Source organism: Emiliania huxleyi (assembly GCF_000372725.1).
Source record: "Emiliania huxleyi CCMP1516 unplaced genomic scaffold EMIHUscaffold_26, whole genome shotgun sequence".
In the NCBI taxonomy this organism is placed as follows: Eukaryota; Haptophyta; order Isochrysidales; family Noelaerhabdaceae; genus Emiliania; species Emiliania huxleyi.
Window position 1 is genome coordinate 112,088 of NW_005200088.1, and position 21,572 is coordinate 133,659.

The 21,572-nt window shown below is 67.3% G+C and overlaps 7 protein-coding genes across 7 annotated transcripts in view; 4 read left to right on the forward strand and 3 right to left on the reverse strand.

Moving 5' to 3' along the window:
- The window catches only part of EMIHUDRAFT_463457 (hypothetical protein), a gene marked incomplete at its 5' end in the record, with an annotated part of 2,995 nt that extends 2,304 nt beyond the window's left edge, over window positions 1-691 (forward strand). The window contains 2 exons of the mRNA XM_005777449.1: window positions 302-542; window positions 583-691. Coding sequence (XP_005777506.1) covers window positions 302-524 — 223 coding nt within the window. The 3' untranslated portion in view covers window positions 525-542; window positions 583-691. The remainder of the gene's footprint in view (window positions 1-301; window positions 543-582) is intronic.
- A 1,018-nt stretch (window positions 692-1,709) lies between these two features.
- On the reverse strand, window positions 1,710-1,980 carry EMIHUDRAFT_206163 (hypothetical protein; the record flags this gene model as incomplete). Its single annotated transcript, XM_005777450.1, has 2 exons — window positions 1,710-1,719; window positions 1,748-1,980. The coding sequence occupies 2 exons, from the start codon at window positions 1,978-1,980 to the stop codon at window positions 1,710-1,712; spliced, it is 243 nt and encodes an 80-aa protein (XP_005777507.1).
- A 4,070-nt stretch (window positions 1,981-6,050) lies between these two features.
- Window positions 6,051-7,591, forward strand: EMIHUDRAFT_206165 (hypothetical protein; the record flags this gene model as incomplete). Its single annotated transcript, XM_005777451.1, has 4 exons — window positions 6,051-6,627; window positions 6,746-7,101; window positions 7,169-7,246; window positions 7,316-7,591. 4 exons carry the CDS (start codon window positions 6,051-6,053, stop codon window positions 7,589-7,591), a joined length of 1,287 nt encoding a protein of 428 aa, XP_005777508.1.
- A 323-nt stretch (window positions 7,592-7,914) lies between these two features.
- Window positions 7,915-10,899, forward strand: EMIHUDRAFT_206166 (hypothetical protein; the record flags this gene model as incomplete). The annotated part of the gene is made up of 9 exons (XM_005777452.1): window positions 7,915-7,992; window positions 8,060-8,372; window positions 8,451-8,626; window positions 8,701-8,910; window positions 9,483-9,547; window positions 9,758-9,851; window positions 10,169-10,269; window positions 10,451-10,595; window positions 10,714-10,899. The coding sequence occupies 9 exons, from the start codon at window positions 7,915-7,917 to the stop codon at window positions 10,897-10,899; spliced, it is 1,368 nt and encodes a 455-aa protein (XP_005777509.1).
- Window positions 10,900-14,610: 3,711 nt separating this feature from the next.
- EMIHUDRAFT_206168 (hypothetical protein) lies at window positions 14,611-19,002 on the reverse strand (the record flags this gene model as incomplete). The annotated part of the gene is made up of 8 exons (XM_005777453.1): window positions 14,611-14,703; window positions 14,782-14,853; window positions 15,023-15,058; window positions 15,133-15,155; window positions 15,286-15,345; window positions 15,470-15,717; window positions 16,867-17,622; window positions 18,767-19,002. The coding sequence occupies 8 exons, from the start codon at window positions 19,000-19,002 to the stop codon at window positions 14,611-14,613; spliced, it is 1,524 nt and encodes a 507-aa protein (XP_005777510.1).
- A 98-nt stretch (window positions 19,003-19,100) lies between these two features.
- Window positions 19,101-20,069, forward strand: EMIHUDRAFT_206169 (hypothetical protein; the record flags this gene model as incomplete). The annotated part of the gene is made up of 4 exons (XM_005777454.1): window positions 19,101-19,150; window positions 19,218-19,533; window positions 19,856-19,918; window positions 20,031-20,069. 4 exons carry the CDS (start codon window positions 19,101-19,103, stop codon window positions 20,067-20,069), a joined length of 468 nt encoding a protein of 155 aa, XP_005777511.1.
- A 69-nt stretch (window positions 20,070-20,138) lies between these two features.
- On the reverse strand, window positions 20,139-20,902 carry EMIHUDRAFT_206170 (hypothetical protein; the record flags this gene model as incomplete). Its single annotated transcript, XM_005777455.1, has 2 exons — window positions 20,139-20,550; window positions 20,682-20,902. The coding sequence occupies 2 exons, from the start codon at window positions 20,900-20,902 to the stop codon at window positions 20,139-20,141; spliced, it is 633 nt and encodes a 210-aa protein (XP_005777512.1).
- Window positions 20,903-21,572: the final 670 nt, after the last annotated feature.

Genomic DNA, 21,572 nt, shown 5'->3' on the forward strand with positions numbered 1-21,572 from the left:
GGGGGGTGGGGAAATTGAGCGGTGGGAGGATGTTTTTTCCTCCAGGGGGCCCCCGGGTTTTGGGGGGGGGGAGAAGGGGAAAGTGGCCCTTTACCCTTGCCCCTTCCGGCCGGGGGGGGGCGGGGGAAAAATCCTTTCCCTTTGGTTGGGCCCCCCCCCCCCCCCCCCCTCCCCCTTGCTTTCTGCCCTCGCCGCCGCTGCCTTCCTCGGCCGCGGGCCCCAGCCCCCCCTCCCACCCGGCTTGCCCCCGCCCCCCCCCCCCACCCCATGTGAGGGCAGGCCACGGCCATTGTTTCCTTAGGCCGAACCTCGCCTACCTCCAGTCCTTTCAGGCTGGATGCCGTGTCATCACGCCGTGGATCGCAAACTACCTCTTCTCCCTCTCGCTCGGCGGCAAGTATGGCACGCCCGGTGCACTCCCCTTCCTCGGCACCGCGCTGCTCGCGCTGCTCACCGCGCCTGTGCCGCTGCTGCTTCAGCGACGGCCCACGGGCGGCCAGCGGCAGGCACGTCGTGAAGAGTGAACAGATGAGGCTTGGGCGTGTAGGCTAGCCTGTAGCGTGTGGTAGGTGAGACGACGCCGTCCCGCCCGGGCCTCTTACTTTTACGGCTTTACTTGCGAGACATCCTCTCCTGTCTCAGCTGCTGCTTTCGCTCTCGTGTCGGTTCGTGTTGACAGACATCAGTCATCACTGATCTGTGATCATCATCAGACATCACAGGAGAGCTCAGAGCGATCAGACCGCTCTACGCACTGTTTCTGAGTGCGCGGGTGCGCGCGGCCCGTGCGCGAAACAGCCGTCTCTTGGTCTACATCAAGACAGCTACGGGATACGAGCCCCGCGCCGTCGCCAGCGGCGCCACCGCCTCCCAAGTGTTCGCTGCCGGGTCGTACTGCTCGACCGAGCTGAGGCAGTCAACGTCGTCGTTGTAGCCGCCCACAGCGTACAGCTTGCCGTCGAGCACCGCCACGGCGAGCTTATACCGCGCCTCTGCCATCGGCGCCACCACTTCCCACGCATCCAGCGCCGGATCGTACCGCTCCACCGAGCTGAGGGCGTAGTAACCGTTGCCGTACCCGCCAACAGCATACAGCTTGCCGTCTAGCACCGCGACGGCGAGATAGTCCCGAGCCGCCATCATCGGCGCCACCGCCTCCCACGCGTTCGCTGTCGGATCGTACCGCTCGACCGAGCTGAGGCGGCCGAAGCCGCCGAGGACGTCGCCGCCGTACCCGCCCACAGCATACAGCTTGCCGTCGAGCACCGCCACGGCGTGAGTCTGCCGCGCCGACCCCATCAGCGCCACCGCCTCCCACGCGTTCTCTCTCGGGTCGTACCGCTCCACCGAGCTGAGGAAACCGTGGTCGTTGCAGAAGCCGCCCGCAGCGTACAGCTTGCCGTCGAGCACCGCCACGGCGGGAGAAAACCGCTCGACCGCCATCGGCGCCACCGCCTCCCACGCTTTCGTAGCCAAATCGTACCGCTCCACCGAGTTGGAATTTGCGCCGTCAGACTCACTCTCGCCGCCCGCCGCGTAGAGCTTGCCATCGAGCACCGCCGTGCCGACATACGCGCGTGGCGAAGGCATTGGCGCCACAGCCTCCTCTTCCCACTCATTCGTTGACGGGTCGTACCGCTCCAGCGAGCTGACGAACTCGCCACCGCTGCGGCCGCCGAACACAACCAGGCGCAGCCTCTCGCGCTTCTTCAGCGTCTCCTTCCAGCCGCGGCGCCACGCGCGGCACGTCCCCTTGGCGGCGTGCTCCGTGGTCGGCAGCTGGGCGAGGATGTGCGGGGCGAGGTCCGGCGAGAGGAGGACCTCGGAGAGCACCCACTCGGGCTGCTCCACGAGCCGAGCGGCGTGCTCCTCCGCCACGCGCAGCGCGGCGTCGCTCGCGCCCGCCTGCGCCTCGATGATGGCGCACAGCTGCGCTGGCGAGAGGCCCGCGACGCGCGCGCCGATGCGGTGGGAGGCCATCGGTGCAGCAGGCGAGGGAGACGGCGGTGGGAAGAGCCTGGAGGACGTCGGAGGGGCGTTTTCTTCTTTTTTAAGGTGGACAGGTGTGTACTAAGCTCTCGGTCTACCACACATGAACTGACCTTTTAGGAAGAAGCCACAAAGAAAAAGTCGCAACGCCCCCGGCGCCGCTCAGCTCTTGCCCGCGAACCACAGCTGGCCGAGCGGGCGGTCGAGCATGACGAAGGGCGGCAGCGCCCCCCGCTCGCCCGTGATAGCCAGCAGCGCGAGCCTCGAGGTCCAGGAGGCGGCGGTGCCGACGAAGCCGTGGCTGGCCGACAGGAGGCGCAGGTCGGAGGAGAGCGCCTGTGCAAAGGGAATCTCGGCGGTCTGTCGGCTGTCTGTCGGCTGTCTGTCGGCTGTCTGTCGGCGGTCTGTCGGCGGTCTGTCGGCTGTCTGTCGGCTGTCTGTCGGCTGTCTGTCGGCTGTCTGTCGGCGGTCTGTCGGCTGTCTGTCGGCTGTCTGTCGGCTGTCTGTCGGCTGTCTGTCGGCTGTCTGTCGGCTGTCTGTCGGCTGTCTGTCGGCTGTCTGTCGGCGGTCTCGCGCCTGTCTGTCGGCTGCCTCTCGGCTGCCTCTCGGCTGTCTCTCGGCCGTGCCTCGCCCCCGGGGCCATATCTCGGCTAGATCTCACCGCAAAGTTCGCCGTCCGGTTGACGAGACCCGCAGCGTTGCGCGCCTCGATGAAGCCTCTCTTTGCGGCGGCGCGCCGCTTGCCCACGTTGGCCCCCTCCTCCACCCCGCCCCACGCCTCCCCCCGCGGGCTCGCCTGCTCACAGCTGCAGCGGTGCAGAGACCGCCGCGGCCTCCCCGCGCCTCGCAAGCTCCGCCACCGCTCTCCGCAGACACCACCTCGGCCACAGCTCGGCTGTCTACTGCCTCTCGGCTGCCTCTCGGCTATCTCTCGGCTATCTCTCGCCACGGCGAGCAGCCGGACACCGGCCATCGCACCGGAGGAGCGCATCGCCTCCCGCACCTATCGGTTGTTAATCACTCATTGTCGTCAATTAGTTCGCACCGGAGGAGCGCATCGCATCGCATCCCGCACATGGCGATCTCGCGCGATCTCGCGCGATCTCGCGCACCCTCGCGGCCTCTCTCGCCATCTCGCGCAATCTCGCGCAATCTCGCGCCATGCCCCCCCCACCCACCCACCCATTTTCAAGGGCCCCCAACACCACCAAACCAGCCAAAACCCAACCACCAAAAAAACTGGGTGTTAAGCGCGCGGGCGAGTCACTGGGGGAGCAGCAGCCCCCGGTTCGCGGCCCGCGAGGGGGGAGGAGGGAGGCAACCTCGCCCGCAGCCTTGAAAGCACGGCCGCCGCAGCGGACACGTACTCGGCTGCCCGGTAGCAAGGCCTGACTCGTGTACTCCAAAGCAGTGAGGGCCTCGAGCCGCTGCCCTCTCTGAGGTCGCAGCACGGGCGGCGCAGCCTCCCCCCGGCCGCAGGCAAGTCGTCCCCGTCCCCTGCCGCCGCCCACCGCTCGCACGCGTCACCCCGCCGCACCTGACCTCGCGCGCGTGATCTCGTGTGATCTCGCGCGCGTGAGCTCGTGTGATCTCGGGCGTGTGAGCTCGTGTGATCTCGTGTGATCTCGGGTGAGCTCGCGCGTGTGAGCTCGTGTGAGCTCGTGTGAGCTCGTGTGATCTCGGGCGTGATCTCGGGTCCTCTCGGGTGGTGGGGGTGTGTGATCTCGGGGATGATCTCGGGGGGGCGGCGGTCATCTCGGGGATGATCTCGGCGGTCATCTCGGGCGATCTCGCGCCAGAGGCAGGTGCGCCTGCACTCCCACGCCAAGCAGGCCCGCCCCCCTGCCGCCCGCCCTCTGCTCCCGCGGCAGCGCTTGGCGGAGGAGGCTCGAGGGCTGCCTGCGCCACAGCTCCGCCTGGGCTCAAGAGCCGAGTACCAACTGACTACCGAGTGACTCACTGAGAGGGACGCCTGCGCCACAGCTCCGCCTCGGCCGCACGCCCGCAAGGCCCGAGGGAGGAGCGCACGAGGCGAAGCGCCTGCGCCGCCGCCCAGACGAGGTGCAGCCGAGAGGCAGCCGAGATCTAGACGAGATCTAGACGAGGTCTAGACGAGGTCTAGACGAGATCTCCGAGATGTAGCCGAGATGTGGCCGAGATGTAGCCGAGATATAGCCTGCGCCGCCGCCCAGACGCCGCCGCTCGTGACTCCTCCTCCCGCCGTCGCCATCCATGCCGCCCCGCCCCGCTGCCGCCAGCGCCCGCTGCTGTTGCCCTGCAGCTGGCCGAGCAGCGCCGCGCCGCCCTTTGTCCCAGTCACCGCATCGCCCAACCAAGCCTGCGGCTTTCTCAGCCGCCGCTCCGCAGCCTCGCAGACGTCGTAGGTCAGCCAGCCGTGGCGAGGGCGAGGCTCGGCGGCGCACCCCGTGTCGGGGAGCCACCGCCAGTCGTCGAGCTCATCGTCGTCGAGCACGTACCGCCGCATCGGCGAGTCGGCCACTCCGAGGTAGAGGTGCATCGCCCAGCGCGCCATCGCCTTGCCGAGGGTGGGCGCCTCTGCGCCAAACGCCCAGTCGGGAGGCATCACCCGCTCCGCCGGCCGCGCCGTGGGCAGGGAGCAGAGCAGCGCCTCGAACGCCGCGGCAGCGCACCGCCTCGGACGGGCAGCGGGCAGAGCAGCGCCGGCGTACTCGCGGCGAGAGAGCCAGCTGCCGTCGGCGGTCGCGGCGGCGAGCAGGCCGGTCGAGGCCTCCTCGCGGGTGCAGGAGGTCGCGTCAAAGCGCATGTGACAGCTTGATGAGGATGATGCCGTCGAGAGCGGCTTCTTGAGCGCGCTCTCGACTCTCCCCACGAGACCGAGGTGCGCCCCGAGCACGCGGATGCCCCCGCGGGGCGCAGAGCGAGGCAGAAAGAGAAAAACACCGAAACCCCTCGCACGGCACCAGAAATTCCACCGCGCACCGCGCTGCGAGCCTGTCGTGTCCCTTGTCAGGAGCAGGAGAGCCCCACCTGTCCCCCTGATCGTCCTTCCAAAATCCTGCTCGTGCAGGTGGGGACCACCCTGTCCTCGTCCCATCCCTCGTTTGGCGTGTCTGTTTTCTTTCTTTCTTTACCAGAAATTCTTTTGCGCGAGCAGATGCTGCAGGCGGACTGGACAATGGAACGCACGGACCACCCATGTTAGAGCCGCGTCGACGTTCATTACTTCCCGTCAGCGCAACCAATGCAACTTGCGGCCGTCGGCGGGATTGCGCGAGATTGTGCGAGATCGCCCGAGGTCACGCGGCGCGGCCCGAGATCGCCCGAGATCGCGCGGCCCGAGATCGCGCGGCGCGGCCCGGGGCGGGGTGGATGGGTTGGGAGCGAGGGGGCGGAAGTGACCAGTGCGGTAGATCGGTCAGCTCGAGGCGCGTGAGCCGGACTTGGGAGCCGGACCACCCCCTCTTGTTATCTGCGTTGTTGAGCCAGGACTCAACATACTCGGGCTGTTGGTTGCCGTCCCAAACTGTCACTCCCCTTTCTCCCGGCCGAGGTGGGGCGCGCGCGGGGGCGGCGGGTGTGCGGCGAGTGTGCGGGATGTCTGTGGGCCCGAGAGCGATATGCCATGTCCGCCTTGCGTTTGTTTCATAACATCGAAGTAGGTAGGGTAGAAAGGTGAAGAACAGCCAGGCTCGGACTGGACACCAACGCGGTATGGGTGGACGCTAGACAGATGATGACGACACGCACGAGCGACACACAGACACAAACAGGCTCACAAGACACACAGCCAGCTGGCTGCCACACACCCTGAGTAGGCGTACACATAACTCAGGGCCACATCCTCCCTGTCGCCCCCCCCAGCACTCCAAGGCACCAGAAGAACAAACAAGGGCACAACAAACAACAGACAACAGGAAGTGACATGCGAGGCTATAGAGCAGTCTATCGAAGGCTAAGCTCAAAAAAAAAAACAGAAAAACTCCGACCGACATCCGACACAAGGACCTGCTCTCCGTACCTGCTCTCAGCTGCGCCGTCGAATGATCGCGTGTCGCCTGCCTCTATTCCGCACTGCTTGAATGATGGCGGGCCTCTACTATTGGAAGGTGATCGGCCACCACCTCCGCAACCTCGCCTTACCGGGTGGCGTTGCCTTCTTCCTCTTGCTCGTGGAGCTGTTGGTGAAGCAGTGTTTCCGCCGCCGCTCGGTGCCGGAGCCCAACCTGGCCGCGGAACCCGTCCCTCCGCCTGCGACGGTAGTCTTCCCTCCCAATGAGCAAATCGCGAGGGCGGGCGCATATCGCATTCCTTCGCTTCTGGCGCTGCCACCAGCCGCCTCGCCGGTGCTGCTGTCCTTTGCCGAGGAGCGGACGATTGGAGGCGTCGAGGACGGGGGACCGGTGCGTGTGGTGGTGCGCCGGAGTGGTGACCGCGGCCAGACGTGGTCGCCGGTGGCGCTCGTCGCCGACGGTGACAGCGTTGGCATACCTGGCGGCACGGTTGGGAACCCGTGCGCCATCTACGACGCCGTGCGGGGTCGGGTCGTGCTGCTCCTCTCTGCGAGCGAAGCATACGAGAGTGAGGCGACCATCTGGTGCGGCCACGCCGCGGCGAGGCGCGTCTTCGTGACGACAAGCTGCGACGGCGCGGCGTGGAGTCGCCCGCGAGAGATCAGCGGCGACGTGCGCCCGAAAGGCGTGCCTCCGTCGGCTCCACATTCTCACGGCTAGATCTCTCGACCTGTCTCGGACGGTCTCCTCGGCCATACCTCTAGGCGCGGGCCCGACCTCACCGAGCGGGTGGACCTGGTACGCCACAGGGCCAGGCGTGGGCGTGCAGCTCCCGGGCGGGAGGCTGGTCTTCCCGTGCAACCACGTGAGCCCTACCCGTGGCTGGCTGCGCACTCGCTACGAGCTGCGAAGCCACGTCGTCATCAGCGACGACGGCGGCGACTCCTTCCGCCTCGGAGGAGAAGGGCCGGCCGAGTGCAACGAGGCTCAGGTGGCGCTCGTCGGCGGGCGGCTCCTCCTCAGCATGCGAGACTGGTCGGGGCGTGGCCGGCGGCGGGTCGCGGTGTCGGAGGACGAGGGCGAGTCGTGGCGCGACCTCGGCCACGCAGGCGGACTAGTGGTAGGCAGCCTCGAGCCACACGAGGTCGCACCCCCACACTCCACACCACACGCCGAAGCAACCATAGCAGAAGACGTGCGGCTCCAACGGCGCAGGCGACCTGCCCGACCCGGGCTTCGCGGGCTGTCAAGCCTCGCTGCTCGCGGTGCCGGGGCGGCCTCCGCCCCTCTCCCGGGGCCCTCCCCGCGCACCGTCCGAGATGCCTTCCCCGTAGGTGCCCGGCGGCGCCCTCTACTGCGGGCCCTTAGGAGCGCCGAGCGGGCTCACGCGCCACACGCTGCTGCTGCGCGCCTCGCGTGACGGCCTCTCGTGGGGCGGGGCGGCGGAGCCCTCGGCCGGCCTATGGGCGCGCGTCTTGCACCGCGGCCCGGTGGCGTACAGCTGCGTGGCGCGGGTGGGGGAGGGGCTCGTCGCGGTGCTGTATGAGGCGGGCGAGACGCGGCCCGACGAGCAGATCCGCTGCTGCCTCGTTGCACACCCGGCTCCATAGTGTCATAGGAAGCGAAGTTCGTGCAGAAAGTAGTTCGAGGTAGGCTGACCGTAGGTGAATGATACGATATACGTGAGTCGTGTAGTTCGTGGCAAGGCTTGTAGGTATAGAATCTCGTGGATACGCATACGGTATGAGGCTAATGGCTAAAACACACGTGTGTAGCGGATGACGTAGACGTTGGATGTGAGGCGTGCTGCCCTTGCGGTTGGACACGCCGCTCAGGTCTCGATGGACGATGCGGCCGAGGGCCGGCAGCCGCTACGGCTCTAGGGAGAACCCAACATTACCTCGAGACCTCGAGAACCCACGTTTCGGGCGGCATGTTGGGCACTTGGTTTGCTGTCGCTGCCGCCACTGCAGCCGCCGCCACTGCAACAAACCAAACCGCCATCATCCAGGTGCGCACTCTCTGTCACAGAATGGCTGGGCGCCTCTCAACGCCCGCTCTTCCGCCCGCGCTTTCAGATCTCGGACCGCCACATCGTCAACAGTCTTCCCGCGGGCTTCGCTTCCTTCACGCTGGACTTCCACCCCAGCTCGCAAGGTAGCGTGTGGGGCGCCAACGCCTCCATCCTCGAGATCGACCTGGCGAGCCCCGGCCTGCTCGGGGTCGTGACGGCTCTCGCGCCTGCCGTTCTGCGGCTAGGCGGCTCTGAGGCAGGAGAGAACGTCACCTACGTCGGCTTCCCGGGCTTCGATGCGCCGTGCCCGTCGGGCTACTACTACTGCCTCACGCGGCCGCGCTGGGCCGCGATTCTCGCCTTTGCGGCACGCACGGGTCGCGGAGGATGCCCGGCGCTGCCGACTCGGCACGACGTCTCCGTCGGATGAGGGTATGCCGTGCTTGGGTCCTCAGGCGTGCGACTGATGCTCGACTTGAACCTGATCGGGCCGGGGACGGCCGACGACTGGCCCGCCGCTCTATCGCAGATCGACGCCCTCTTCTCTTACACGGCGCAGCAGCCGCCACGCCTTCGCCCGTTTGCCTTTGAGCTCGGCAGAATGACGAGGCAGGGCGGCGTGGCGCCGGCCGTGGACAGCGACTCTCCACACCAGCCCCGCTGTGGACAGGCAACGAGAACCAGAACATCTTGCACCCAGCCGAGGCGGCGGCGCGCGTCGCAGCGGTGGGCGCGCTGCTCGCAAGCCGTTGGCCGGACGAGGGACAACGGCCGTTGCTGGTGGGGCCGTCGGTGCACATACAGCCAGACTGGATCGTCGACTTTGTGCTCGCGCTGCCGGCGCCGCTACCTCTCGACGTCTTTACGTACCACATGTACGAAGGCTACGGCAAGGCGCCGCGCATCGCCTCACAGGTGCCGACCGTCGCCTTAATTAATTAATTAATGATTAGTTAAATGATTAATTAACTGCGCATCGCCTCGCAGGTGCCGTCCGTCGCCTTCCTCGACGAGGCGCGCGGCCCAAATCAGCCGAGATCAGCCGAGATCAGCCGAGATCACCCGAGATCGCCCTAGATCACCCGAGGTCACCCGAGATCACCCGAGGTCACCCGAGATCACCCGAGATCACCCGAGGTCACCCGAGATCACCCGAGATCACCCGAGATCACCCGAGGTCACCCGAGATCACCCGAGATCACCCGAGGTCACCCGAGATCACCCGAGGTCACCCGAGGTCACCCGAGGTCGGAAGCGCCGTCTCCCTCGCTGTCCACGCACTCCTCCTAACGCAGTAGTACCACTCATGCACAGGCGCGCGGCCTCGTCGACACCGCCGTCGGCGCCGTGCGCTACTCTGGAGCTGGTGCCGCCGCCGCCCGCCGCCGCCCGCCGCTGACATCTCGGAGAGGTCCACTCTCTGTTTAACTTACTCGAGCGACTAATCGTGAGGTGCCGCCGCCGCACTGCCGCTGATGATCACCGAGACGGCGGCGGCGTGGGCCTCGGGAGGCCCCACCGGCGCCTGCACAACGTTCGAGTCCAGCCTCTGGTGCCTCGGGCCTCCGTTCGCGCGCTTCTTTGAACGGCGTCTCTCTGCACAGCCAGAGGCGTGAGGAACAGGCACTTCGACCATCTTGCGAGTTAATGAATCATTTAATTCTGTCGCCAGTTAATTAGTTGATTGATTAATAGGTACTTCGACCACCTTGCGAATCGAATAATGACTTAACCGTGTAATCTGTTAACTGATAATTAATAGGTACTTCGACCACCTCGCGCACGCGGCCTCGACGCCGGGCGGCGGCCACCTTGCCGTGGCGCGCCAGACCCTTGCCGGCGGCAACTACTCGCTGGTGCCTGGACACTTCCTAGACACTCCCTAGACACTCCCTAGACACTTCCTAGACCCTCGCCGGCGGCAACTACTCGCTGGTGCCTAGACACTCCCTAGACGCTCCCTAGGCACTCCCTATAGACATTTGGAAGACTTCGTGATGTGCATTGAGGTGAGGTAAGGTAGGGTAAACGTCTCCACACACACAAAGTGGTGGGGCAAGGGCCAGGCTAGTCCCTCGCGTCTCCGCCGGCCCGGTGAAATAGGTGGACTCGAACCGCGGGTACATCTCCCCCACATCTCCCCACATCTCCCGTGATCTCCTCACCTGGATAGGTGGACTCGAACCGCGGGTACATCGCCCACAGCGACTACTTCGTGGCGCGGCTGAGGCGGCGCGTGAGGGCGGACGTGAGCGTCTCTTCACAGCTGGAGCCGTGAACAGGCGCTCCTCTGGCGGCGCGTCGTCGAGGGGGGCGGCACCGGGGTTGGGGCGCGGGTGTTGCGCGCGGCCCGCCCGCCCGTGATTGAAACCGACACGCACAGCGCAAGCCCTCACCCCTCCGCCGCCCGCGTGTGAGCCGGCGTCTCCTCACGGCCGCGCGGCGGTGTGGACAGGCACCACGCGCTGCGCTCCTTCGCCGCGTGCGACCCGTCCGGCCGCCTTGTCGTCGGCGTCGCCAACGCTGGCGGCGAGGCCATCGCGACCGCCCTCCAGCTGGGGCAGCACGGCGCGCCGCTCGCCGGCGGCGCGGAGGCGTGGGTCCTCGAGGCTGGCGGCGGAGGAGGCCTCCTGGACGAGTCGGCGCGGGGCTACGAGCGGCCGACCGACCCGGCTCTGCGGGCACGCCGCTCTTCACACCGGCTTTTGGTGTGAGCAGGTCCGACTGAACGGCCAGCCTCTTTCCTCTGTGGGCGGGGAGGTGCCGGAGCTGCCGCCCGTGACGCTGCCCGCGCCGGCCGGCGCCTTCTCGGCGCCGCCCTTTTCGGTCGCCTTCCTGCGTTACGCGGCGGTGTTGCCAGAGGCGTGCGGGCGAGACGGAGGCGGCACGCTGGCCGCTGCCTAACGCTTGATGGAAATCGCCCTCACTGGCCCTCAGTCACTTGTGCTGCGGCTTGTGTGAGCGATACTGCTCAAGGACTGCCGGCACACTGTGAGACCGTGGGTGTGCCGTGAAAGCACGCTACCAGCACTTGGTTTACATCAGCCCTTAGGGTCCTTCTATAGTGCTCCACGCACCGAGGCACGGGCGACGGCGGGGACGGGGAGGGCGCGACAGCGCGGACTCCGCGACGTCGAGGTTGACGCAACGGTATCGAGTGGAGAGCGCCACCCAAAAGGAGGCGGACAGCCATGGAGGTCACGAAAAGGCAGGGCGAGGCGGATGGAGAAAGAAGTGCCGAGGAGGCCATGGTGGAGGGGAGGGACGGGAGGACGAAAGAAGGGCGAGGACCGAGGAGGACGAGCGGCCCGCACAGGCCGCGAGCAGACAGCGCCTGCTGGCCATCTCGAGACATTCGCAAAGAACGCTAGCTACATGGGAGGGCTTCGTGAAGGATGGATTGAAAATCATTCGAACAAAGAAGAGGCGACGGGAGGAACCGGCAGAGGATGCAGTGACGTGACCCCCCCCCCTCAGACACACACACCGCGACAGGTGCATGTACATGTACCTTCCCTCACCTCACAGACACACTGACACACTCACTGACCCCCCCACACGACGCACCGACCCCTGGCTCCCCCGTCCGCTCCGCCGCGAGCGGCGACGGTGAGGCCGACGGTGCTCGCCTATACCGGCTAGTGTGGAGCTTTCAGTGTGGTTGCGTGTTGTACTAGTGATGCTGCACTAGGCGGCCCGTTTTTAGCAAAAACCAGATACCACATCGCGTGTGGTCGTCGAAAAACCGCATCTTCGCCCGTCTGGGACCTCTTCGTACGGCTCCAAAAACCGCTCCTTAACGACGGCTACGCGGCCCGGCGGTCGATCTGCGCCTTCTCAGCGGTGGAGGGGATGTGGGCGGTATGTGCGTACCGCGTGGTTGTTGCGACGGTTTGACGAGTGCGACTCCCAGCGTCGACTTTTCGACCCCACGGAGCCTCTGCTGCTCCGGGGGGGGGGGTCTGCAGACCACCCGGCCGAACTTCAGAGTGGCGGTGCTCCTCAAATACCGCTCAAACGCCCACGATGTTGTGGAGGGGACATATGCTGATGATCCTGGCCCGATTGGTTCGCTCAGAAAGCTTCTGGGCGGTCGTTAAGGTTCGCTCCCCGCACACCGGCCCGGAAGTATCGTACCCTAGAACCGTGAGCGGCCGGCGGCCGCCCGGCGGCGGCCGGTGCGGCACGCGGAGCACTCCGTGAGCTGTGACGGGTGCGGACGAGCGAATGAGAGGTCCCTTTTTCACACCGTCAGAACTCAGCTCCGCTAAGGATCCAGCGTCTGAGACTTGGGCATCTTACACAACTTTTGTAGTAGAGCACAATGGCACCCTTGGATCAAGTGGATCACTTCGTTAACATACCGCAACATAGACCCCCGTTTTCGGCCGCCGCGGCCGGAGAGCACCCCCGTCGCCCCCGGGGGCCCGTCGACACCCCAGGGCGTGGTGGCGCTGCCTGGCCTGAGGTCTGAAGCTCACCCATTGAGGAAGTGAGAACTGCTCGGCCCACCCCGGATCCTGCTGAACAAGCTCCTCTTGTAGCTCGATCGGTCACACCGCCATCACCGCCGACGTCTCACAGAGTGAGACGATGGAGAGGGGGGACGACACTGCTTCTGCAGCGTGCACCTCGATCCTGTACCGTGTTTGTTATGCCCCCCCCCCCCCCCATGAACACACCAGTGAGGGAGGGCGAGACGATCGAGGGGTCCCGTGCCATGCGGAATCGACCCTATCGACGGGATTGCTAGTGGCGTGTCGTCGTCGACGATCATCTTCCGGACTCCTCCCGGCAGTCCGCATCGAGGGCGCCCACCGGCGCAGCGATAGTATTGCGCACAGCTGGGCCTCGCCCAGATTGAAGGGAAGGCACTGGCGCTTCTCGCCAGCCAGACTGACTTGGCCACTGGCGGCAGCTGGCGTTACGCTGCACTGCATGAAGCTGCTGTTGAGACTCGCCAATAGTTGGAGCTGCCCAGCGCGCCTCCGCGAGCACCACGACGTGAGCGCGCAGGCACCACCCCTCGTGCCGGCCCGAGTCGATTCAGCAGCTCCGGCCCAACCAATCCGGCCGCCGACGGGAGGGCGAGCAAGAGGGAGAGCACTCGCATGGGCCAAAATGTCTGTCGCGAAAGCCCTCCGGCCCCTCGATTCCCTCGCCTATCCCCTCCGCTGCGTCGTCCCAGTTTATATCCTCACATCCTCTGCGCATGTCGCCGCTCTCTTTCCATCTCCATCGTTGTTGCCTCCGTCGACTGCGGCGCTGCCTCTTCCCTCGCCTCCGTCTTCCTCGTCTCGCCTGCCATAATCGAGCACCTCTGGGACGACTTCTACCAGCAGTGAGTGGGGCGAGGGCGCGGAGGCGAGGTACACCTCGGGCGAGGTGACGGCCATGGGTACGTCGACATGGGGTAACGACGCTAAAAAAGATTTTTTACGTCAATGCGGTGGCGGTGGCGGTGGGGAGAAGGAGGAAAAGGAGCACTTGGAGCACTTGGAGCACTTGGAGTGCAGTCATTAACCTCACATCCAGGGCCGGGGAGCTGAGAAGCGCACCCAGCGGACCGGATGATCGGTGTCGGGTTACGGGCTAGAGAGCCCTAGCCCTGGGGGTGCGCGTTCGCAGGGAAAGGGCCGTAAAGTAAACACGGGTCTCCGAGGGTTAGTTCCGTGTACCGGGTTTCCCCTTAACTGCAGAACGCCCCCTCTACTCGGAGCTAACGGACACACAACACTGTACTCCACGTACGTACACGGATACGCCTCATGTGCGCCCGCCCGACTCCGGTCCCAGAGTCCCTTCCTTCGCCTGTCGGGGCGAGCCCTCGGCTCGTCCCGGTCCCTTGCTCGCCTTCCGGGCGTTACCAGACTGCCTCTGCAGTCGTTTCTGATGCCTCTTCCTCGGCTGTGGCCTCGACTCCGCTTCTTCGGCTGGTACCGCAGCCTCCGAGAGCGTCGACGGCCCGGCCGGGGTCTCCCCGGTCGAGGACGGTGGCATTAGGTCACACCCACTTCCACCTCCGGGAGGTCGAGCCCGCTCTCCCTGATCGACGAGTCGCGCCCGCACCCGCGGTCTCTCTATCGTCCTTGGCTCGCCCCCCCCCCCCTCCGCCGGCTCCTCTTCAGGCTCGGGGGAGGCGTGGCCCTCCCTGTCGAAGATCGCGGCGATCCGGCTGCCACTGCGACGGGCCTTCCCCCGGTGAGCCCGTCCCGGCTCACCAGGTACCGCGAGCGGCGAGCCGCGCCAAGTTTGCTCCATTTCCGACAAGTTCATCCCGCCCGAACGCCGATCTTCGGCCGCCTGGAGGCCCAGGACGGGGGCTTGGGACCGGCCAGGTGTGGATTCTCCACGGCGCTGCGGTGTATCTGCGCGCCCATGGCGCGTTCACGGGTGCGCCTGAGGCGTGTAGACTGTGGGGCGCCGCGATAGCGCGGCGCCGACGATTGTGTCGCTCAGTGTCACACCGTCGACACGGTCACAGTGTGTGTGCAGTGCGCCAGTGCGTCCACTCCGGCGACCGTGACGCCGTCGGTTCTCGCCTATGCCGGCTAGTGTGGAGCTCTCAGTGTGGTTGCGTGTTGTACTAGTGATGCTGCACTAGGCGGCCCGTTTTTAGCAAAAAGCAGATACCACATCGCGCGTGGTCATCGAAAAACCGCATGTTCGCCCGTCTGGGACCTCTTCGTACGGCTCCAAAAACCGCTCCTTAACGACGACTACGCGGCCCGGCGGTCGATCTGCGCCTTCTCAGCGGTGGAGGGGATGTGGGCGGTACGTGCGGACCGCGTGGTGCTGCGATGGCTTGACGAGTGCGACTCCCAGCGTCGACTTTTCGACCCCACGGAGCCTCTGCTGCTTCGGGGGGGGTCTGCAGACCACCCGGCCGAACTTCAGAGTGGCGGTGCTCCTCAAATACCGCTCAAACGCCCACGATGTTGTGCAGGGGACATATGCTGATGATCCTGGCCCGATTGGTTCGCTCAGAAAGCTTCTGGGCGGTCGTTAAGGTTCGCTCCCCGCACACCAGCCCCGGAATAAGATAGCCATCACATATAAGCCTCTATGTCTAATGAGTGTGACCTAATGTCTAAAAGAGAGAAAAATCGCCCTTAGTACTCGACTACAGTTTCAAACTCGGAGTTTCATCCGATCAGTGCCTGTGCATGGAGCATCATGCTCCAACACGCACCCACATATCTGCGCCCAGGACTGCAGAGACACGCGAGGTCTGTATACGCAGGCCGTCAAACGTCATGTCGCTAGTCCGTAGTCGCCGCGTTTGCTCACGTGCAATAGACCAACAGAGGCTCGAGGGACCTTCGGGCGTCCAGCGGTCCGTGGCGAGGCCTGTGGGCCAGCACCAGTGTATGGGCGACACCTGCCTACGCCTTCGCCTGCCCGCCCATGCGGCGACGGGGCGAGCGGCGCAGACCGCCGGCCGCCGGCTGCGGGCGCGCGCGCCGCAATCCACCCGCCCCGCCGCCTTTCGCCCCGCCGCCTTTCGCCCCGCCGCCTTTCGCCGTTCCGCCGTCCGCGTCGGGGCGCCGGCCGCTCGCAGCGGCGGCGCCGGCAAGCAGAGAGCCCAGCAGAGGGAGGAGGGCCGAGAGGGCCGAGGCCGTGAAGAAGGCGGTGGAGACGGCGCGGAGAGCAGAGAGCAGCGGCCCGTCTCCGGGTCCGTGGCTTGGCCCGCCGTCGCTGCCGGCGCCGCGCGTCGCGTTCCTCCGCGACGTCGCCGCGTCGTAGCACAGCCACGCGTCCGCGTACCGCCCCGGGCCCAGGGCGACGGCGGGGGCCGGCCCCGCCTCGGCCGCGCCGTCCTCTGCCGCCTCGACAGCGTCGTCCGCCTCCACCACAGCGCCGCCACTCGGCTGAGGGACAGGGAGTGGGCCAAAGAGGAACGCCTCCGGAGGCCCCGAGCCGGCGTTCGCTACGGCCAAGGAGAGCGGCGGCGGCGGAGGCGGGGAAACGAGCCAGCCGGCAAGGGCGGCCGCCGCCAAGGCGGCCACCACAAGCGGCGCGACCGAAGCTAGCGGCCGGGAGGCGTCGCGGCCTCGTCCCCCGGGTGGGGCGGCTGGGGCGGCGGGGGCGGCTGGGGCGGGGGCGGCGGCGGGGGCGGGGGCGGCGGGGGCGGCGCGGTTGGGGTCGGCGGCGGCGGGTGAGGAGAACACGCTCGGCGGGGCAGCACGGGCGGAGGAGAAGGCGGCAGAAGAGGCGGCGGCGGCGGCGGCGGGGAGAGGCTCCTGAAGCAGATGCTCCGCTCGCCTGAGCCAGTCGGGCGTGAGCGACGGCGGCGACCGGGAGACGGCGGAGGCGGCGGAGGCGGCGGAGGCGGGGGATGGGGCGGGTTCGGTCTCGCCTTGCCGCGGCGTGCGCTCCGGCAGGGCAGCGCGCTGAGGGCTCGAAGAGTGAGGGCTGCGAGAGGGCAGGTCTGGCGGCGGCGCCTCGCCGCCCGCGGTGTTGAGGGCCTCGTAGCCCGCCGCGGTGTGCACCGGCGCCGGAGTCGTGGGCAGGTCGGCATGGTCGACGGTGGCGGAGGGGGGAGGCGACGGCGACGCGGCGGCGGTGGCGGCCGGGGTGGCGGCGGGGGTGGCGAGGGCGGCGGCAGCGCTGGCCGGGGCGCGCTCCGCGAGGGTGGTGGCGAGGGCGGCGGTGAGAGCGAGCGGTGAGAGGGGGCCGGCGGGGGGAGGGGCGGCGGCGGGAGGAGCGGCGGGAGAAGAAGGGACGGCGGAGGGGAGGGAGGCGGCAAGCGCGGCGGCCGCGGCGGCGGCGGCGAGGGCGGCGTCGACCGCCTCCTCCGACGGCCGCTTCTCGGGAGGCGGGGGCGGGGCGGGCTGCCGAGGCCGAGGCGACGCGGGCTCCTTTACCGACCGCGCCAACGCCATGTCCGCGGCCGCCTGCTCGGCGGCCTGCTCGGCCGTCTCCTCTTCGGCTGCCGCCCGTGTCGCCTCGCTCTCACTGGCGGCAGCGGCCGCAGCCGCGCCCACCGCCCTCGCCCCCTCCGGCGCTAGGCCCTCGTCGCCGACGGGCAGCCCGGAGATGCCTCTGCAGAGCTCTGCTGCAGCCTCGGCCGCCGCCTCGGCCGCTCCAGAGGTGGGTCGCTTCGCGGCGCAGGAGGCTCCCCCGCCGAGCCGAGGCGGGTGGGGCTGCTGCCGCGGCTCGGCCAGGCCGGCCCGCTCGAGTGCGGCCGCGATCTGCGCCTCGGAGAGCCCCTTGGAGCGGAGGAATCCAAGCCGCTCCTCGACGGCGGTGCCGGCGACGCGAGGGTTCTTGAGCACCTTGGCAGCCTTGCGGATCAGCGCCTCGTCGCCCTCGCGCGTAGCCTGGTCGCCCTCCCCGCCGAGCGGGACTCGCGCGGCGAGTGGCTGGCGCAGCGCCGCCGGAACGACGCCGCAGCCGCGGAGCCGGATCGAGAGGTCTCCGCCCACCGAGGGCCCAACCGAGAGGCGCGCGGGGTGGTTCTGCACGAGCGCCAGCAGCTCGTGCCGTCCGGTGGCGGTGGCGGCGGCCAGCGTGGCGACGGACAGGCTGCCGTCGACCGACTGCGAGAGCGCAGCCTCGAGGCGAGAGAGGTCGAGCGGCTTTGAAGCAGGCGCGGAGACCGAATGGCGACGGCGCGACTTACCGCTTGACTGCGGCGCGGCGGAGGCCGCGTTGCACACGCCGAGCGGCGAGCGCTGCTGCTGCTGCTGCTGCTGCTGCTGCTGCTGCTGCTGCTGCTGCTCGTCCAGCTGTGGCATGTGGCATGTGTGTGTATTACATGGGCATTTGAATAAGAAGAATTTCGGCAGCCTTGTTCTTTCGCGCACTCGCTCTGCCCTGACCTTGCACTCCATGCCCCGTCGGCTACAGCGAGGCGACGCCCGGAGAGGCCCGTGCCGTCCCCATCGGCACCACCGCCTCCCAAACCTCCAACGCCGGGTCGTAACGCTCCACGAGGCGGCCGATATACGACCCCTCGTTCTCATCGATGAACCCGCCCACAGCGTACAGCTTGCCGTCGAGCACCGTCACGGCGTGACGACTCCGAGCCGCCGCCATCGACGCCACCGCCTCCCACACATCCAGCGCCGGATCGTACCGCTCGACCGAGCTGAGCCAGCCATCGCCGGTGCTGAAGCCTCCCACAGCGTACAGCTTGCCGTCGAGCACCGCAACTGCGAGCTCGTCCCGCTCCTCCGCCATCGGCGCCACCGCCTCCCATGCGTTCGCTGTCGGATCGTACCGCTCGACCGAGCTGAGGCGGCCACCATCGAATCCGCCCACAGCGTACAGCTTGCCGTCCAGCACCGCCACGCCATGGTCGCTCCGCGCCGCCGCCATCGGCGCCACCGCCTCCCACGCACCCACCGCCGGATCGTACCGCTCGACTGAGCTGAGCCAGCCGTCGTCGTCGCTGTCGCCTCCCACGGCGTACAGTTTGCCCTCGAGCACCGCCGTGGCGTGAAGATACCGTGCTGTCGCCATCGGCGCCACCGCCTCCCACACATTCGTAGCAAAGTCGTACCGCTCCACCAGGTTGGAAGTTGCGGCGTCAGCCCCATTCCTGCCGCCCGCCGCATAGAGCTTGCCATCGAGCTTCGCCGCGCCGACATACAGTCGTGCCGTCGGCATCGGCGCCACTGCCTCCTCCTCCCACGCGTTTGTGGACGGGTCGTACCGCTCCAGCGAGTTGACAAATTCGTTGCTGCCGTAGCTGCCGATCACGAGCAGGCGCGGCCTCCCGCGCTTCTTCAGCGTCTCCTTCCAGCCGCGGCGCCACGCGCGGCACGTCCCCTTGACGGCGTGCTCCGTGGTCGGCAGCTGGGCGAGGATGTGCGGGGCGAGGTCCGGCGAGAGGAGGACCTCGGAGAGCACCCACTCGGGCTGCTCCACGAGCCGAGCGGCGTGCTCCTCCGCCACGCGCACTGCGGCGGCGCTCCAGAGAGGCGCCTGCTCGTCGATGAAGGCGACGAGCTGCTCTGGCGAGAGGCCCGAGAGGCGGGCGCCGATGCGGTGGGAGGCCATCGAGGGGCGCGGGCTCTCAGCGCTGGGATTATTTCTCTTCTTGTGTTTCTTGTTGTTGTATTCTGGTCTACGCCCTGTTTTTCTCTTTTCCGATTTCTATGTTGGCTGTCGCGAGCATCACTCTCGCCGCCCTGTCGCCGCCGACGAGGTGTCGACGCCGTTCACCCAGGTCGCCTCCAATCTTCCCTCTGCACAGCGTGCGTGCACGCCTGTAGGCCGAGCGGCCCGCGGCTGTCGCGGCGAGCGGCGTTACCTGCATTTGCGGCCGCCGCCCTCGCCGGCGCAGCGACGCCCGCGGCGATCGCGGGCAGCGACGGCGCGCCCAAGCTCTGGCTCTCGGGCAAGAGCGATCCGCTGCGGCCCACGTCCAAGGACAAGCTCGACGGTACCAAGAAGGACCCAAAGTACCTGTCGTGTCTCAACGACTGCGTGCCGCGCTGCCAGAAGGATGCGAGCAAGGATCGCTCGGACTGCTTCGACGAGTGCCAGGACGAGTGCTGCTTCACGTACCAGCAGTGCACCGCCGCCCGGGTACGGCTCTGAGAGCGCGATCGTTGCATATCTACGTAGCGGATTACACAAACGTGTGCCGCGCCCAATAATTTTTTATTCCCCTCCGATCACATATGTTTGTCACGTTTAAGAGCTGCATTTGCATGTTGGAACTCATTACTGTTGCTATTCTTGCTCGTTGTACAAAACAGATGAAGCACGACTGAGGGGCACTGATCAAAACTAAGGAGAGTCTCATCGCCTGCGCCTGCGCCGGAGTGCGGAGAGGCGGTCCGCTGTGTGATCTCTCGCGGGACACTGCATAACCCTCTCTCGATCTCGTGTACGGCGCGTGTGTGAGGTTGACGTGCTCTTTACTGGATTGATGGGCCCGCTAGCCTTGCGTCAGGCTAGCGGGGTCCCGGTTGCGTTGAGGAATGGCTGGGGCCGAGGCGGGAGCCGCGCACTCCCTGCGCCCCTCCGCCGCGAACTCCCTGCGCCCCTTCGCCGCGCCCTCCGCCGCGCCCGGGACCTAGGCCGCGCCCGACTTTGCGGAGCCGTCGGGCGGGCGGTAGGCCTCGGGGAGCATCCGCTGCTGCATCCAGTTGAAGGCGAAGACGCGCCTGCTCGCAGCGACCGCGCCGTCAAGAGACGCAAATCACAAACGAGAGAGGGAAGGGCGGGGCGAGAGCCACGCGCTTGTTCGTGTTTTGGCGCACATTTTCGCGCCGCACGCCGTGGCGGCGCATGGCGGTGAGGGCGGCCGAGGCGAGGTGCTCCGAGAGGCCGTGGGCTCGCTGCAGCAGCAGCGTGTGCTCGAGCGTGATGGACATCGCTGTCCGGTCCTTGCCGCTCTTGCACAACGTCGCCCTCCCTCCGTCGAGCAGCCGGGTCAGCGCGGCGGTGGCGTGCAGCAAGCCGACGTTCTTCGGGTCGGGAGGCGAGGAGAGGAGCTGGCGCGCGCGGACGAGGAGCTCGCGCTGCTGGCGGAGCAGCTCGGGCGGGAAGCAAGCCTCGCCTACAGAACGAACCACGAACCACCGTTTCTGATGAGCCCTGCTCGAGCTCGGGCGGGAAGCAAGCCTCGCCACGCGCGCGCGCGAGCGCCTCCGCCGCCGCCTGGAACGTCGTCATGTAAATCAGAGTGTAGTGATGGCATCTTCTTCTTCCACACTCTTCTCTGTCACGCCTGGAACTCGTTCAGCTGGGCGAGCGCCCTCTCGTTGAGCGCCGTCTGCTCGGCGGTGTGGGTCTGCATCAGGTTCGCGACCGACTGCTCCTCGTTGATCCCCTGCGAGAGGAGGACCGGACGCACGCGCAGCATGACGCCCGGCTTGAGGCCGGCGGCAGAGGCGCGCGCCGCGTCTCGGAAGCCGAGCTCGCGCGGAGCGAAGCAGAGGACCGGCATGTGTGCGCCTGATGCTCATCCGTGGGACTGTCTTCCATCCTCACCAGCATTGTAAGCAGAGGACCGGCATGTGTGCGCCTCCCCGCAGCGCCACTCCGTCAGGCGCGTCCTCGTTGGCTGGAAGCATCATCAGCTGCACGCGCTCGATCATCTGCACGACGCCCTGCGTGTCCTGCAGCATCGCCCACTCGTCGCCGCGCGTCGAGAGCAGTGTCTCCAGCTGGAAGAGGTACCTACCAATTAGTTGTGCATCAGTGAACACTGCTGGTCACTAGTTGGCTGGCAGCGTCTCGAGCTGCAGAGGTACCCCAGCTCGCGCAGCCGGCCGAAGAATGGTGCGGAGCGGCGCTCGGCGTTGGTGCGGCACACGAGGGCGAAGGAAGCGGCGAGGGCGGCGAAGCCGTGGCACATGAGCAGCGCGCAGCGGCGGCCGTAGCCTTGCGCGAGCGAGATTGCCGCCATCCGCTCGGCGGGCTCTCGAGACGCGATGCACGCGCGAAGCTTGCGGGCCATCGCCGTAGCGCCGCCGTCCTTGAAGCCAAGCGCGTGCGCCGCTGGAGCACCAAGCGTCAGCGTCGGGTACACGGCGCCGGGGTCAGAGGCCGCGTGAGCGCAGCGCGAGCTGGCGGCGGCGGAGGCGGCCGCCTCTGCAAGTGGGCCTCGCCGGCTG